The 13,249-nt window shown below is 40.5% G+C and overlaps 2 protein-coding genes across 3 annotated transcripts; one reads left to right on the plus strand and one right to left on the minus strand.

Moving 5' to 3' along the window:
* The first annotated feature begins 5,201 nt into the window (after positions 1 to 5,201).
* On the plus strand, positions 5,202 to 9,507 carry wdr73 (WD repeat domain 73). Of its 2 annotated transcripts, none has more exons than XM_036525129.1 (8): positions 5,202 to 5,264; positions 5,786 to 5,853; positions 5,976 to 6,064; positions 6,259 to 6,347; positions 6,702 to 6,769; positions 7,173 to 7,334; positions 7,627 to 7,995; positions 8,282 to 9,507. In XM_036525129.1, exons 1-8 carry the CDS (start codon positions 5,254 to 5,256, stop codon positions 8,521 to 8,523), a joined length of 1,098 nt encoding a protein of 365 aa, XP_036381022.1. In that variant the 5' UTR covers positions 5,202 to 5,253; the 3' UTR covers positions 8,524 to 9,507. The 2 variants fall into 2 exon arrangements, with proteins under 2 accessions (XP_036381022.1, XP_036381021.1); XM_036525128.1 differs by lacking the exon at positions 5,202 to 5,264 and adding an exon at positions 5,449 to 5,515.
* Positions 9,508 to 9,572: 65 nt separating this feature from the next.
* Positions 9,573 to 11,953, minus strand: neu3.1 (sialidase 3 (membrane sialidase), tandem duplicate 1). Its single transcript, XM_036524669.1, has 3 exons — positions 11,830 to 11,953; positions 10,863 to 11,111; positions 9,573 to 10,653 (listed from the first exon to the last, which is right to left on the minus strand). Exons 2-3 carry the CDS (start codon positions 11,094 to 11,096, stop codon positions 9,646 to 9,648), a joined length of 1,242 nt encoding a protein of 413 aa, XP_036380562.1. The 5' UTR covers positions 11,097 to 11,111; positions 11,830 to 11,953; the 3' UTR covers positions 9,573 to 9,645.
* Positions 11,954 to 13,249: the final 1,296 nt, after the last annotated feature.

Genomic DNA, 13,249 nt, shown 5'->3' on the forward strand with positions numbered 1-13,249 from the left:
TAATATACCACTAGTACTACTACTTCAACTACCTCTACTACTACTAATACCACAAATAATTGTAATAGTAATCATAAGGTGTGCAGATTTAGCATTGAAATACAGAATATGAACAAAAATTTATCACAGTAAATAGCTATTCAAATGATAAAAGATTTAAAATATGTAAACATCAATGTAAACAATTATTGTTTCAGCATATGCCTCTGAGTTAAACGATACGTGTGAACTGATTATTTAAAAAGGAAGTGTGGCTGAAGGAAGTAGGAAAGCTAGGAGTCTGGGGCCCCTTTGGTGGTGCTCACAGTGGTTTGTCTTGCCTCCATCTATAGCTGATGATGCTGAGACGCAGTACTGGACATGCGGGTACAGAGGACTCTGCCGTCGGTTCTGCTATGCCCAAGAATACATTGTTGGACACCACGGTTGCCCTCGCAGATACAGGTACATGTCTCAGCACACCTCAGTTAAACTGACAGACCTGCATGTTTAGTTGATCTTGCTTGAAAAAAATAAAGAAAAACTGATACCTATTGCTTATCTCTAAAAGATAAAGTATCAGTAGCTTGCATGAAAAAAAAAATTAACGTGTACATCTAACAAATATATTTAGAAATTAAAAATTTAAATGATGATTGACAAAATAGTTTGGTTGACACGCACATATAAAGCCAAAAACACTTGTAACATTTGACTAAACAATGTTGCAGAGCTTCATTTTATCTTAAAATCACATTTTAAATACATAGATGTGGCAACTCTTTTCTGCAGAGTCTCTTTGATTAGGACTGTGCAAATTTGACCCTGCAAGTTTATTGAACAACAGATCAGAATAATTATTATTTCCTTCACTGAATCTTTTAATCACACAGCAGAGATTACATGTATCAAAATATTATTATTTGTAACAACCAAGCACAACAATTAATTTCGTTCATTGTATTAATATGAATAAAATTTCATTTCTATAACCAGTAAAGAATGAATTAATCTCATTCTGCAAGAAAACATAAAATGGAATGTGTATGGCTTTTTTAAAATAATAATTTAAAAAGCTCAGAAACAATAATGTAAGACCTCACCAAAACAAGCAGTGAATTTCCTTTAGGTTATGACTGTGTGCAACCTGCTCCCTCAGCACATATTGTAGAATGGTGCTACCAAGGCTGTCGATTACGTGGAAGAAGCCTTTTGTGAAGCACTGACTGTGTTTGTTTCATCATTTGCAGATGCTGTGCTATGCGGATGTAACAACTACCAACAGAGTAATGATACCTGCAAGACGCCACATGCTGAGGACAGACTGACTTACTTCTGTTAACATCATACAGGACTTAAAGTGAACTTGCTGTGCGGGCATACAAAATAAGCTGGTTCTTCCTTGAGCAGAAAGGACAAAATTAATTATGTCCACCCTGGGCAGGCTTTGATTTCTTTCAAATCCACAGCAGGCTCTATACAAGGGAAATGACAATGGATAAGATTCTCTCATGCAGTACATTTTTGCTCTGAAATGCAACCATTACTGCACTGACAAGCTGAATCTGTAGGCTTACTAGACAAGATTTCAGTATGACATTAATTTCAAAGACACGGGTGTGGGATCCAGTATAGTCCTGATTGTATAATGGTTGTTTAACAATGGGCAGCATGAAGTACTGGAGAGCCTTGCAAATCCAGCAACATTGTAAATGGAAAAAAATACAGCACTGTCTAAAATGTCCAAAAATCCAGAAGAGGTCAATTTTAAAAATTAAAAAATAAATTACTCCAAATAAAATGGATAAGTTTGAGGCTACAGCAACTGCTTTTTGCTTTTTTGCCACTGGGCTTTTTAAACTTTGCTGACATTGGGAATTGAAATGGGTGCAGTGCAGCATCTATTTACCTAACATGTCACTTTTCTAAAGCCTATCTTCAGAGGCCCTGGGTAAACTAAAAAGACAGTGGCTAAGCAATCTAAAGACTGAAAACACAAGTGTTCCACATCTGCCACTTTTTGATTGTATTAACTTTCGTCAAATTTTACCAGTAAGCACAGCCGTAGTTTTGTGTATGACATGCTTTGCCGTGGGCTGCATTGTTCAGCTACAGGACAATAACAGAGTCAAGTGACTGACCCAGATATGTAGCCACAACAGAGTGGCACTTTTGTGAATGAAGTGTAAGAGGTCGTGTTCATTTTTATGTCAACCACAACTGACAGTTCTTTTGTATGTATGGAGTGATGTGTTTTCTAACTGAGAAATAAACTGTTAAACAAATAAATCTGAGCATTTTTCTTCCCTTGGCTCACTATCAATTGTTCTATAGACTACAGCACCTAAAAGAATAGGGAGCTCATTCAAAACATTGAATTTCTGTTGTTGTTTTGCCACGTGGAGGGTAATTTGCATCAAAATGTCTATCAAATGCTAAATGGAAAGTAGAAATGAGCAAAAGCAACGTGAACTTATAAATAAAATTTATGGAAAATGGAAACATGATAAAGTGTTAAAAGGAAAAACAAAATGAAGATGTTCCTTGTCCTCATTGGACATTTTTTTTTGTCATTTTTTGCATCTTGACATTTAGTAATGTTTTTCCTCATTACTTGGAATGATACAATTGCACAATTTAAAGAATGGTTAACCTACCTAAAAGGGCTGTCCCTAGAATGCAAGTACAAGCTCAAGATCATTAACTCCAAATATAGCATGCTCAATCAATGGCATTCTTGAACCTTACATACTAAAGCTAGCTGTAGAAATAAATGCTCATAATTTGAAAATTTCGTAGCTCTAAAACATCGAGTTAAACACCATCTGTGTGCAATAGATTTTTGCACATCTTCATTGATCATATTTTACAAATCCAGAACAAAAATGAACCTACCAATGTGACAATCTGAAAGTTTTGACTTAATGCCGGCCTTTTCCTCAATGAAGTATTCAGAATGCATATATATCACCAGAATGCATACAAATGTGTCTCACTAGCACATAACAACAGTGAAAAGAACATGCAATATGATCTTTGATGCAAGCTAATGTAAGCAAGTCTGCCTACAACTGCTTCCATAACACACTTTCAATAGTGTGTGGTCAGCACTCATTCAGTTGTTTTTTTTTAATAAAAGCAGGCGTCATCTACTTTAGTATTACAAAACACACACAATACGTTTTTTAAATACTTGCAATGCCTTTCATCGCTGTTTTCTGCCAGGGTGCTTTCCCCATTATTTCAGCCCAGTCATTGCACAAGCATGCACACCAGGGACTGATATCCAAACAATGGTCTCATCATACATGTAGGAATTTTTCACACATCTTCAGCAAAAACCCAATGACTCACTGGAAAAGAATATGGCCACCCCATAAATGAGTAACGATGGCAACAGAACAATCCCACACATACCGATGCTAAGCCTGTTCATTCATCATATACAGAAACCAGAAATGGCTCTCAACACCAAAACAAACCAAACTGGGCCACTATTCAGCTCTTTCTGAAGAAATGGTAATGCATGATCTGGTGCTTTAGAGGTTAAAGGCAGAAGTGTCATCTGTAAACATGTGCACTGGCATTGTGCACTTCATTGTCGTCTGGGTTATCATTCTATCTTTGTACCTCTGCTATTCAGCCAGCACAGCGTGACACCACCACAATGGAGTAAACCCCCACAAATCTGTTTACAGAAGGTTTTCTGTCTTCACAATATCATTGCAACCCACACACAGCTGCATGTTGCCAGTCTGAACCAGTAATGGATTTAAGAGAAGTAAAACCATTAACTTTTCATCATAAATGTAATTAAATATGTTTTAAAGGCTCCCTTACCCATTCAAATGATGTCTGGTTTGATACAGACTCAACTGATTCTGATAACCAACCAAAATTTGTCTTTTGAATTATTGTTGAACCCTGTCAATCCTTGAACATGGTTACCTTATAACTTTATATTTTGCATTTATATTTATATTTTATATTTATATTTATATATTTTTTATATTTATATTTATATTTTGAATTATTGCTGAACCCTGTCAATCCTTGAACATGGTTACCTATAACTCACTTCATATGTGTTTTCCAGATTGATTTAAGCAATGTGAAAATCTCATATTACTTTTAATCCCAAATGAAAAATAGATGCTACCGTTTACTACTTATATTTTGCATGCTGCATCATTGTCTCAAAATATGAACAACACAATCAATGGTAGCCTACATACATAATGCGAAGTGCTGACTACATACGCATTCTATACATATATGTCATATATAGACAATATATTTTCATTTCAAATATTTCAATATATTTTCATTCTTTGCCTGGTGATACAGTAACAAGCTTGTCTGTAGTGTGGGCAAGATATAATATTTTCCCTCCTCCTGCATGTGTGTGCTGCTGCTTGCCCAGAGGAAGGCTATCCCTGAGAAAATGTGGGAGGTTACCCATAGGATGTCTCCGTCTAATGCGGACCAGTGGACGCTCTGAAGCTACTGAGTACTACTATAATGATTTCTGGTAGAGGTTGCAGCTTTGTGCCAACCCATTGTTATGAAACTTGGATGCAATGGGGATGTGATGGTGACCTCGCTTGTGGTGAGGGCCAACCAGCTTCAAACTCAGTTAAAGGTCTGATTGGCCGTCCTCTACCCTGGCATTTGTGAACGGGCCCAACACTGCATGTGACTGTGTGCAAGCATGGGGATATACTGTGGAGTGGACCAGGCAGCAGTGTAGCACACATGCCTCCACCTGGTGGAGTAGGCCTACACATGTTGTTACGGTACACTATTAAACACAGCACCCAACAGCTCTCTCTTGCAGTTATTTATGCAGGGTGCTTTGGCTGGCTCTGCACATACAAAGGAAAATGCAGGATAAAACAAAAGATTACTTGATTTCAAAGATAAAGGCAACTGGTATGATGCAACTAACTACTTCAGGTGCTTCAATACCGTTGCCTCTTTAATCACAATATACACTGCTTTACATATTGAAAGTCTCCAATAACACTAATAAGGTTGTTTTCAGGACATCTGTATACTTCCTTGTTTGAAATGAGACTTTCCCACACAAACTTGTCGACTTTATGGAATATGAACCAATCAGAACCAACTGACTTCTTGACAAAACCACTGCCGTGTTTGTGTATTTCTAGTTTCATCGACATGGTACTAGTTTTGAGCGAAAATTTTTCGATCTGATAGACGAAAAAGATCATGCTTCCAGCGGTTGCATGCCCGAGATGTCTCTCTTGATTGATGAAAACAATGTAAGTACTGATCGTTAATTTAGTCTGGACTCTGGAGGGTTGTTGCGCTGCCGGAACTTTCTGATCTTGAGAAACCTGAACTCCAGATTTTTATTATTTTAATTTTTATTCTGATCAGTTTCTATGCACCGTATACCTGTGCATGCTTTATTGCAACCCGGAAGTAATATGCCTTTCATATCCCTGTGGAAGATGGAGGAAACTTCACTCGAGGATGATATAGATGAGTGGTTTATCGAGTCATTGCACATGTGAGCAAAACCATTGTAGAGTTAAAGCAACGTAGCGACTGTGTCTATCTGAAGACAGAATCACTGTATATTTCAGCTATTGCTACATTTAGCTGATAATGGTCATGCTAAATATGCAAGCAAGTTAGCTAGCTAGCTAGCTAGCTACCTACCTGTAGGTATCCTTTGTTATGTACATATCTAACAGACCAAATTGTAGGTTGTAGCTAACCGGATAATCTAAAATCACACGTGTGTTTTGCTGCATGTGTGCACCTTTTTCACTTTCAGATATACTGATCTTCACGTATTCGAACTTCAGCAACCAACCCAAGTCATCGAGTGGACTGCAGAAAAAAGTAAGCTAGCTGCGCTCTACCGCTGTACCGGCATTGGTTATTGATTTACCTTCGACGCATGGTTTACTACATGGCTGTTTGGATCGTTTAATAATTTTGTCATGCATATTCGTCATTTTCAGGTATATGCGTGGCAGGTTACTCAACTACAAATAAGAATGAAATATTGGAGCTCCTTCTCCCACAAAAGCTTTTTGCCAGAGATAACCAGGTAAGGAATTGGGGCCCTATACTATTAAAAATACATTTGTTTAAATGTTAAACATTAAAACAACTGAATAAAGAATGAGTAACACCACACAGTGAGGTAAGGACGGTTTACCCATAGGGTGAGAACATGATGACAAAATATGTTAATGTCTCCAGACAGGCTGCTATTTTTGCTTTTTTTTTTAATGTCAACAGGGTCTTTGTCCTGAAAGAGATTTTCGAGTGGATCATGGTGCTTTCACTGAGGAGCCTGTTAACTGCTTAAGGCACATTCCAGGGACCAGGTAAATTGTATTGAACTTGATTACACTGGTTGGCTGGTGCCATACAAGGCACCTAGGATGGATCTGTGAATAAACAAAACCCACATAAAGGTCAACCAAGCAGTTGGCCTACCAAAGAAGCCTTATAAGGGCTGTTGACTTGATGAGTGCTTGGTATATATAACTGAATGCTTTCATTTTCAGATGCTTACTACATACCTTCCCTGTAAAATTTAACATTAATTTCAGCCTCTAAATAAATATATCACTTAATTACAGTTAGGTTTTAAAGTTAAACAACTGACAGTTGTTTTGGAAAACCAGACAAGGTGCCCTTCCAAATCCTCATGTTTGGATTTTCCTGTTGTCTGTCAGGTGTGTGGTTACCAGTGGAGCTGCTGGCTCCAGCCTGCAGATTTGGCAGATTGGAGATGGGGACAGTGGTGAGCATTCATAGCCTTGTCCTCTGTGAACAGGCACTCTGCACCTGCTTCAGTTCAAATCATATTTTGCTGTGTGAAGATTTTTGTTTTGATGTGTTTATAAGGAGAAATGCATGTGCTTATGTCCTTTCATTCTTGAATTATATTACGAAATTGGATTTATGTCCTTTGGGAGAGTGGAGGAAGCTTCTCTGAGCAGCATTGTTTTTAAGGAGCTTGAAACTAAATAACAAGGTTATTCCGTACAATGTGCGCAAGAGGTTTATGCTTATCTGTAACAGAGCTCAGGGTGCAAACTAATTTTTCCAATAAAATCTGAGACAGGTGTCAAATATCCCATTCTGTGGCACATGTGGCAACAGAATTATCCAAGTGCTTTTTATCTTCCTTTTTCAAATTATAGATGTCATCAGGAAGACAGGGTGCATAGAGCTCAAGAATAACTCGAATAAAAGGTGCAAGATCGGCGCTGGACTAACTGAAACTGCATGCATTTTACATGGCTCTGAACTCCGGGATATCCAGCTAACTGAGCTACCCTCAGGAAAGGTGCTCTACAAAGCAGGTAGCTACAACTTTCTTACATTTGTGTTTGAGATGTGTTCATAGGCATCCTTTACAGGGCTACTACATGTATGTGATTTTCAGTGGAATAAAAAAAAAGTTTCATCACAGTCAATAGTGTTTTCACACTACCCCCTGCTGTTACCAGGTGGCCTTCTCCCTGCTATATAATTACCCTGCTGGGTCTGATGCATGAGACAAGATAAATGCAGATGAATTTCTGCTCTGCTGCTTCACGTTTCTAATTTCCCGAGTTTGCCTTGAATGCAGTGGCACGCTGTCTCATTTTGCAGGGTCAGATTCGTCCGATTCAGTGAGCAGTCTGCAGTTTGTCAGCGCCAGTGTGTTTTTGGTGTGCACGGAAAGCGGTGACCTGTGCGTGGAGGACACACGTGTTCCTTCGTCCCTTCTGCACACCCCAGCTAGAGAGCAGGGAGGACACCGTTGGTGCATGGGGCTAAAGAAAGGTCCCTCCCCATCGGATGCTGCCTCCTGCAAGGTGGCACGGCTCTCCTCCTCCTGTCAGGTTATCGTGTCAGACCTGAGGGATCTGAGGCATCCTTTGTGTCGGGCTCATCTGCGTGTCCAACACAGTTGTCCCAGCAGTGACTTCATGAATGTGACATGGGCCCCTGCTCTGAATGATCACCTTGCAGTTTCAGGTAGGCAACACAGGAGTCCCTCATGCTGTGCAGTGTGCTGTATTGAGTCAGCTAGAGGAAGACATCAAGAAAAATGCTGTGCCTTTTTATTTTGCCAACACGGTGGATTTTAGTCAAGCCAGTCCATCTGTTATTATATGATCTGGTACACGATCCATACACCTGTACTGTAGAGTACTCTTAACTCTGTATGTTGCTACACACAAAATACTTTGTGTGTGTAGCATGAGAAGGAGAACTGTACTTTTTGCACCTGCTGTCATTTGTCTTTCTGTATATTTTTCAGGTTTTGATGGAGTGGTACAAATCTATGACACCACATCTTGGAGACCAGAATCAGTAGAATCACAGCCAGTGTTTGTGCACAGAGGTCACATGATGTCGTCAGGATCTGAGGTTGACACTGACCCTGCTGTTGTCACAACGCATGTGTGGCATCCGTGGAGACCCCGGACTGTTCTGTCAGCTGCTACCAATGGATCTTTACATGTCTGGGACTGGATTGACAAAAGAGAAGCCAGCTGTTAAGGCACAATGACATTTGACCAGCTCCTTTGGTTTCTGTCTACTGAGGTCATTTGCTTTCTGGACCTTGCCTGAAGACTACCGATTGACATGTGTGATGATGCTTGATTTTTGAATATGTAAAAACTACTTTTTTCCCTAACATACAAAAGTAATGTGTGTTTTGGGCTTGGAGGACACCAAGTAATGGTGGTTATCAGGAAAGCACTTGTAATTTTAGTAGATAGCTTGCACAGGGGAAACTAAACCAGGGTCTGTTGTAACTGCTAACTACCTAATGTTAGCTACTTAACACTGAAACAAGTGTAACCCCTGTGATCATGAGCTGAGCATTCAAACATGTCCTTGTTTGTTTTTTATACAAACTTATCCAGACAGTGGAGGAATAGATGTGAATCCACGTGGGTTCTCCAAAATATTGCAGTTGAAAGTTTTCAGCATGTACTTATTACAGTAAAGAAAATCATAGACATATATTTCCATTGGACTTAAACAACTGATGCACCTGTGACACTGGTCATGTGTAGTCAGCAAAAAAGATGAGACACAGCCTTTGCACATTGCTCTGACCTACGCAGAATATAAGACTTCATGGAGAAACAAATGACACGTAGTTTTTGTACAATTAGTCAGTTTAATGTGGCACAAGGTACAGTGGATCAATATGGTTTCCTCTGACTTACAACAGGCACATATCTAGAGAACATACACAGGCAATCCCAGTATATTACAGTACATTTAATGATTGGCACAGACAGTGGAATGACTCTCATAGCAGACATTTATTCATTTTTTTCCAGATACAAAATGATTTTTGCTTACTGAATTTCAGTGTATACATCACACTCTGTTAAATGACTAAAACAAAAACTGTCATTTTGACTAAAAGTATCAAAATAAAGATCACACACAGACTGAGATTACGGAGTGTGATATTCCTTAGATTTCTGACCCTAAAATGTCAAGTACTGTGTTGTCACACAAACATAAGGCAATAAGAGTAAATAAAATGAGAATGTTAAAAGAGTCAGTTCTTGTGAATCTGTGGTCCGCTCACTTTCACTGGCTGAGGGACAGGATAAATGCTGTCCCTGACTGGCTTCCTAAAAGTGCTGATACATCAGTCTAGGGTGTCTTCAGTTTCTCATCTATCGCTTCCATGACATCGCTGAGACGGAAATCCACGAAGGCGATCTCCTCAAGCTCACTCCTCTTCCCACACTCCATGAGGCAGGCAAAATGCTCTTTCCCGTCACACTGGGTCAGGTCAGAGTAGCCGCTGGGACCACGGTGAACGATCCAGGGGTGCTCCCAGCCTGATGTGTGTAAAGGGGACCTGTTGAGGTACACCCCCATGTCCATTCTCCTTCTCCTGTTGGTGGGGTGGGAATATAGCAGCCAGGTCTGTGCGTCTGAGGAGTAGGGAAATCTTAAGTAATCCGTGTTGGCGCCGTCTTGATCCTCTGAGGGGGACTCTGGCACAGGAAAGCCTATCACGCTACCTTGGCAGCCGTGTTGCTGTTCCACCAGCTTTGGGGCCAGTCGGGGCTTGTCAAAGTACACTCCACTGGTTTCGCTCAAGGCCTCTACTCTGTGACCACGGGTGTTGCGGGCATTGCAGTACAAGTGGCTCCTGCCTTCGTGGTCGATAATCTCGGCCATTTGGCACTCGCAGGACTTCCTCTGAATGATCTGGCCCAGCTGCCATGTCTCGCCCCGGTCGTCGCTGTAGATGGAGAAGGCATGCGGCCAAACAGAGCAGGGCAAAGGAATGCAAAAGCACTTGCAGTGGACGTAGTAGACGTAGGCTGGAATGATGAGCCTCCCGCTCTCCATCTGAATGCCATGCCCGGGCCCAACAGCAAACGTGGCCCACCTTCTGACCTTCTTACCAATCACGCTGTCTGTCAGGTCCGTCACTTCACTCCAGCTCAGGCCACTGTCTTTGCTGGAGATGTAACACAGCCTGGCGGCGTTCTTGCCCATTATGATCTGATGGTGCTCCGTCGTCTTGTTTTGAACGCAGATGAAGAAGAGAAAGAGGGTTTTGGACTTCCTTTCATAGACTGGACAAGGGTTCATTGTGCGGTGGCCAGGCAGACCAGCTGAAAGCAGTTCCTGTGAGGGTGACCACTGAAAAACATTTCAAAGCATTAAAACGGCTTTAATGAATACACAGAAAAAAATGGGACAATGTCATGCACTTATAGTTGCCTAATAGTAATTATTACAGGGTTGGCCATTAACGCTGTTGAACACAACACTGTGAAATACAGGTCGAATGTTTTCCTTTCAATGCACAATGTGTGAGTATGAACAGATTAAATGTAAACATAAAATACCTGAATGGATCCATTCTGGCGTGTTCCCCTGCGCATCACCAGGATTTTCGCGTCGCTGTCACAGGGGGAAGAGCGCTTTTCCGCAAAAGCTAGGTATGCCTGATCATCTGTGAGGTAGATGAGAGCCGGGATTCTGTACGTCGTCCCGCACTTCTGCTCCTGCTTGAACAGGGTTGTCTTTTTAGGCTCCATTGCGATTCGTTGTGAACACCTCCTCGATGTTGTGTTGCCCATTATTGAATGATGCCCCTGAAAATGAACGAAAACGAAAACCTACCGCTTAACAAATAAACTAAGCGTTTTCGATTTAATGTCACTTGTATGTGACGCCTGAATCTGTATCCACAGCTACCTGAAAAAAACAGCCGTGTGTACCTGGCTCGTGAAGATGGTATGAATTGCTTAATCTCAATCGACAGACACTAGACTGAAACTGAGCTAAACGTAGCCTAATAAAACTCACATTTGACAGACAACAAATTAAGCGTAGGCTATTAGATAAAATGCTCGGTTCAATCGTAGGATTTTACTGCTCTGCGTTGCTAGTTAATTGCCGGCAGCAGCTTTCATTTTCACGCGTCAAATCATTGCGCTCACATGACCGCAGTATAACCTCAGCACAAACAGCCTACTGTAACTTGGCCCCGCAGCTAACAACTCGCAACCCCTTCTGATATTTGTATTAATTCTTTTCATCGCAAAATGGGAAGAGCTGAATGGGAGTTCTTGTATCACAGCTCAGCAAAGAGAACCTCAACTTTAGCTATTTAAGCACAGCATCTACGCCGCTAGCTTACTACTTCTACATCAACGTTAGATAGCTAGCTGTAGGTACGCCGCAACTTGGCTGTATAACAGAACGTACGCATTCTTTGAGATATATGGAAATTTGCAGAACAGATCATAACAATTGTAGCTGGGTATATAATATTCCAAAAAATATGACATAAAAGTGCAACATAGCAACCTTGACGCAAGATACGATGGCTTTCGGTGCACAAATCTCTTCTTCTTTATTAGATATGGCTGAGGTTAACGACACAAATATTCTTCTTTTTCCCCATAACGCTAAAGGCGGCTTTCTACTTCGGTTAAATGTCGCATCTGCAGCAGTGAAAAATGCAGGGGACAAGGAAGCCTTTTGATACGCATTCTGGGTAACGTAGTTTTCCAGCTGTAGTCTTGGTAAGCAGTTGTGGATGTAGGCTGCATGTGTCTTGCACAGTAGGCTATGGTCCATTTTCTAGCCCCATAAAGTGCTTCTCACTCGTTCCAACTCCAGACTCACAGGAATACACACGAATCCAGCTGAGAAACCCGTATAACGTCTCGATTTCACTGTTCCTAAACACCATGGACTGAAAGGACCCTTTTAGCTTTCTTGAAAAAGACTGATTTTATCATTTTCTCTAGCATTCTTCGAAGCAGCGTTGATTTACGCAGCCTTGACTGATTATGAACCATGGTGAGACTTGCACCATTCTACCTCTTTCAGGAGTCACTAATGTTACATTCAAAATCAATGAAAAAATGAACAGATAAATTAAGCATCAGTTTAATGCAGGTGCTGCACAGATTCCGATCACACTCCAATTACATCCAACAAATAGCTAGTTATAGTATTTGTACAGTGCTTAGGCCTATATATAGCCTACACAACTTGTCAACTGACATAGCATTCTTGTGTGTGTTTCAGTTAGAATCTCAGATAATCTGGTTAGCCACGTTAGCTACACAGTAATATCTGTTTCACTGGTGTTTTTGTGTTCTCAGCTGGTGTAGCAGGGGGAAAATGAGTCCTCGGTTCACACTCATTTTCCAGATAAAACCAGCTTTGCTTATTAAATGAACTACGACTACCTATTTAAGTGCATAACACTTTCAAAACATATTGAGCAGTTAAAAAAGGAACAAATGCATTTCTTAGCACACTGCAAATGTTTACCTACTTTCTCGAGCACTTCTTTACTGCACCTTTTCTCAGAAACTATCGATCCATTTTACTGTTCATTAAAAAGGAATTGCAAGATCTAAACCGTATCGAAATCGTCCAAATGGCTTACACTTTTGCGCATAAATAAAGACTAAAGTTCAAGCAGAGCCGTATCTTATGACAGACATCACTGGACCTTGTACACAGGAATACCCTTACAATCCCATCTTTACATTACGTTACATTACATTATTGGCATTTAGCAGACGCTCTTATCCAGAGCGACTTACATCAATTACAGGTTTTTACAACGTTATCCATTTCTACAGCTGGGTATTTACTGGGGCAATTGTGGGTTAAGTACGAGTCCTGCTCCTTATCCACTATGCCATCTGCAACCTGAAAAAAAGCTAACTTAAAAAATTAACGTATAAAATACCTATTTTACTTTTTG

The sequence above is a fragment of the Megalops cyprinoides genome, chromosome 3 (assembly GCF_013368585.1).
Source record: "Megalops cyprinoides isolate fMegCyp1 chromosome 3, fMegCyp1.pri, whole genome shotgun sequence".
NCBI classification, from domain to species: Eukaryota; Metazoa; Chordata; class Actinopteri; order Elopiformes; family Megalopidae; genus Megalops; species Megalops cyprinoides.

Coding starts and splice junctions, on each gene's coding strand:
- wdr73 (XM_036525128.1), top strand. CDS start 5,457: ATGGAGGAAACTTCACTCGAGGATGATATAGATGAGTGGTTTATCGAG. Junction 6,770..7,172: donor GATTGGAGATGGGGACAGTG/GTGAGCATTCAT, acceptor TTCAAATTATAG/ATGTCATCAGGAAGACAGGG. Junction 7,335..7,626: donor AAAGGTGCTCTACAAAGCAG/GTAGCTACAACT, acceptor CTCATTTTGCAG/GGTCAGATTCGTCCGATTCA.
- neu3.1 (XM_036524669.1), bottom strand. CDS start 11,096: ATGGGCAACACAACATCGAGGAGGTGTTCACAACGAATCGCAATGGAG. Junction 10,654..10,862: donor GCCAGAATGGATCCATTCAG/GTATTTTATGTT, acceptor AATGTTTTTCAG/TGGTCACCCTCACAGGAACT.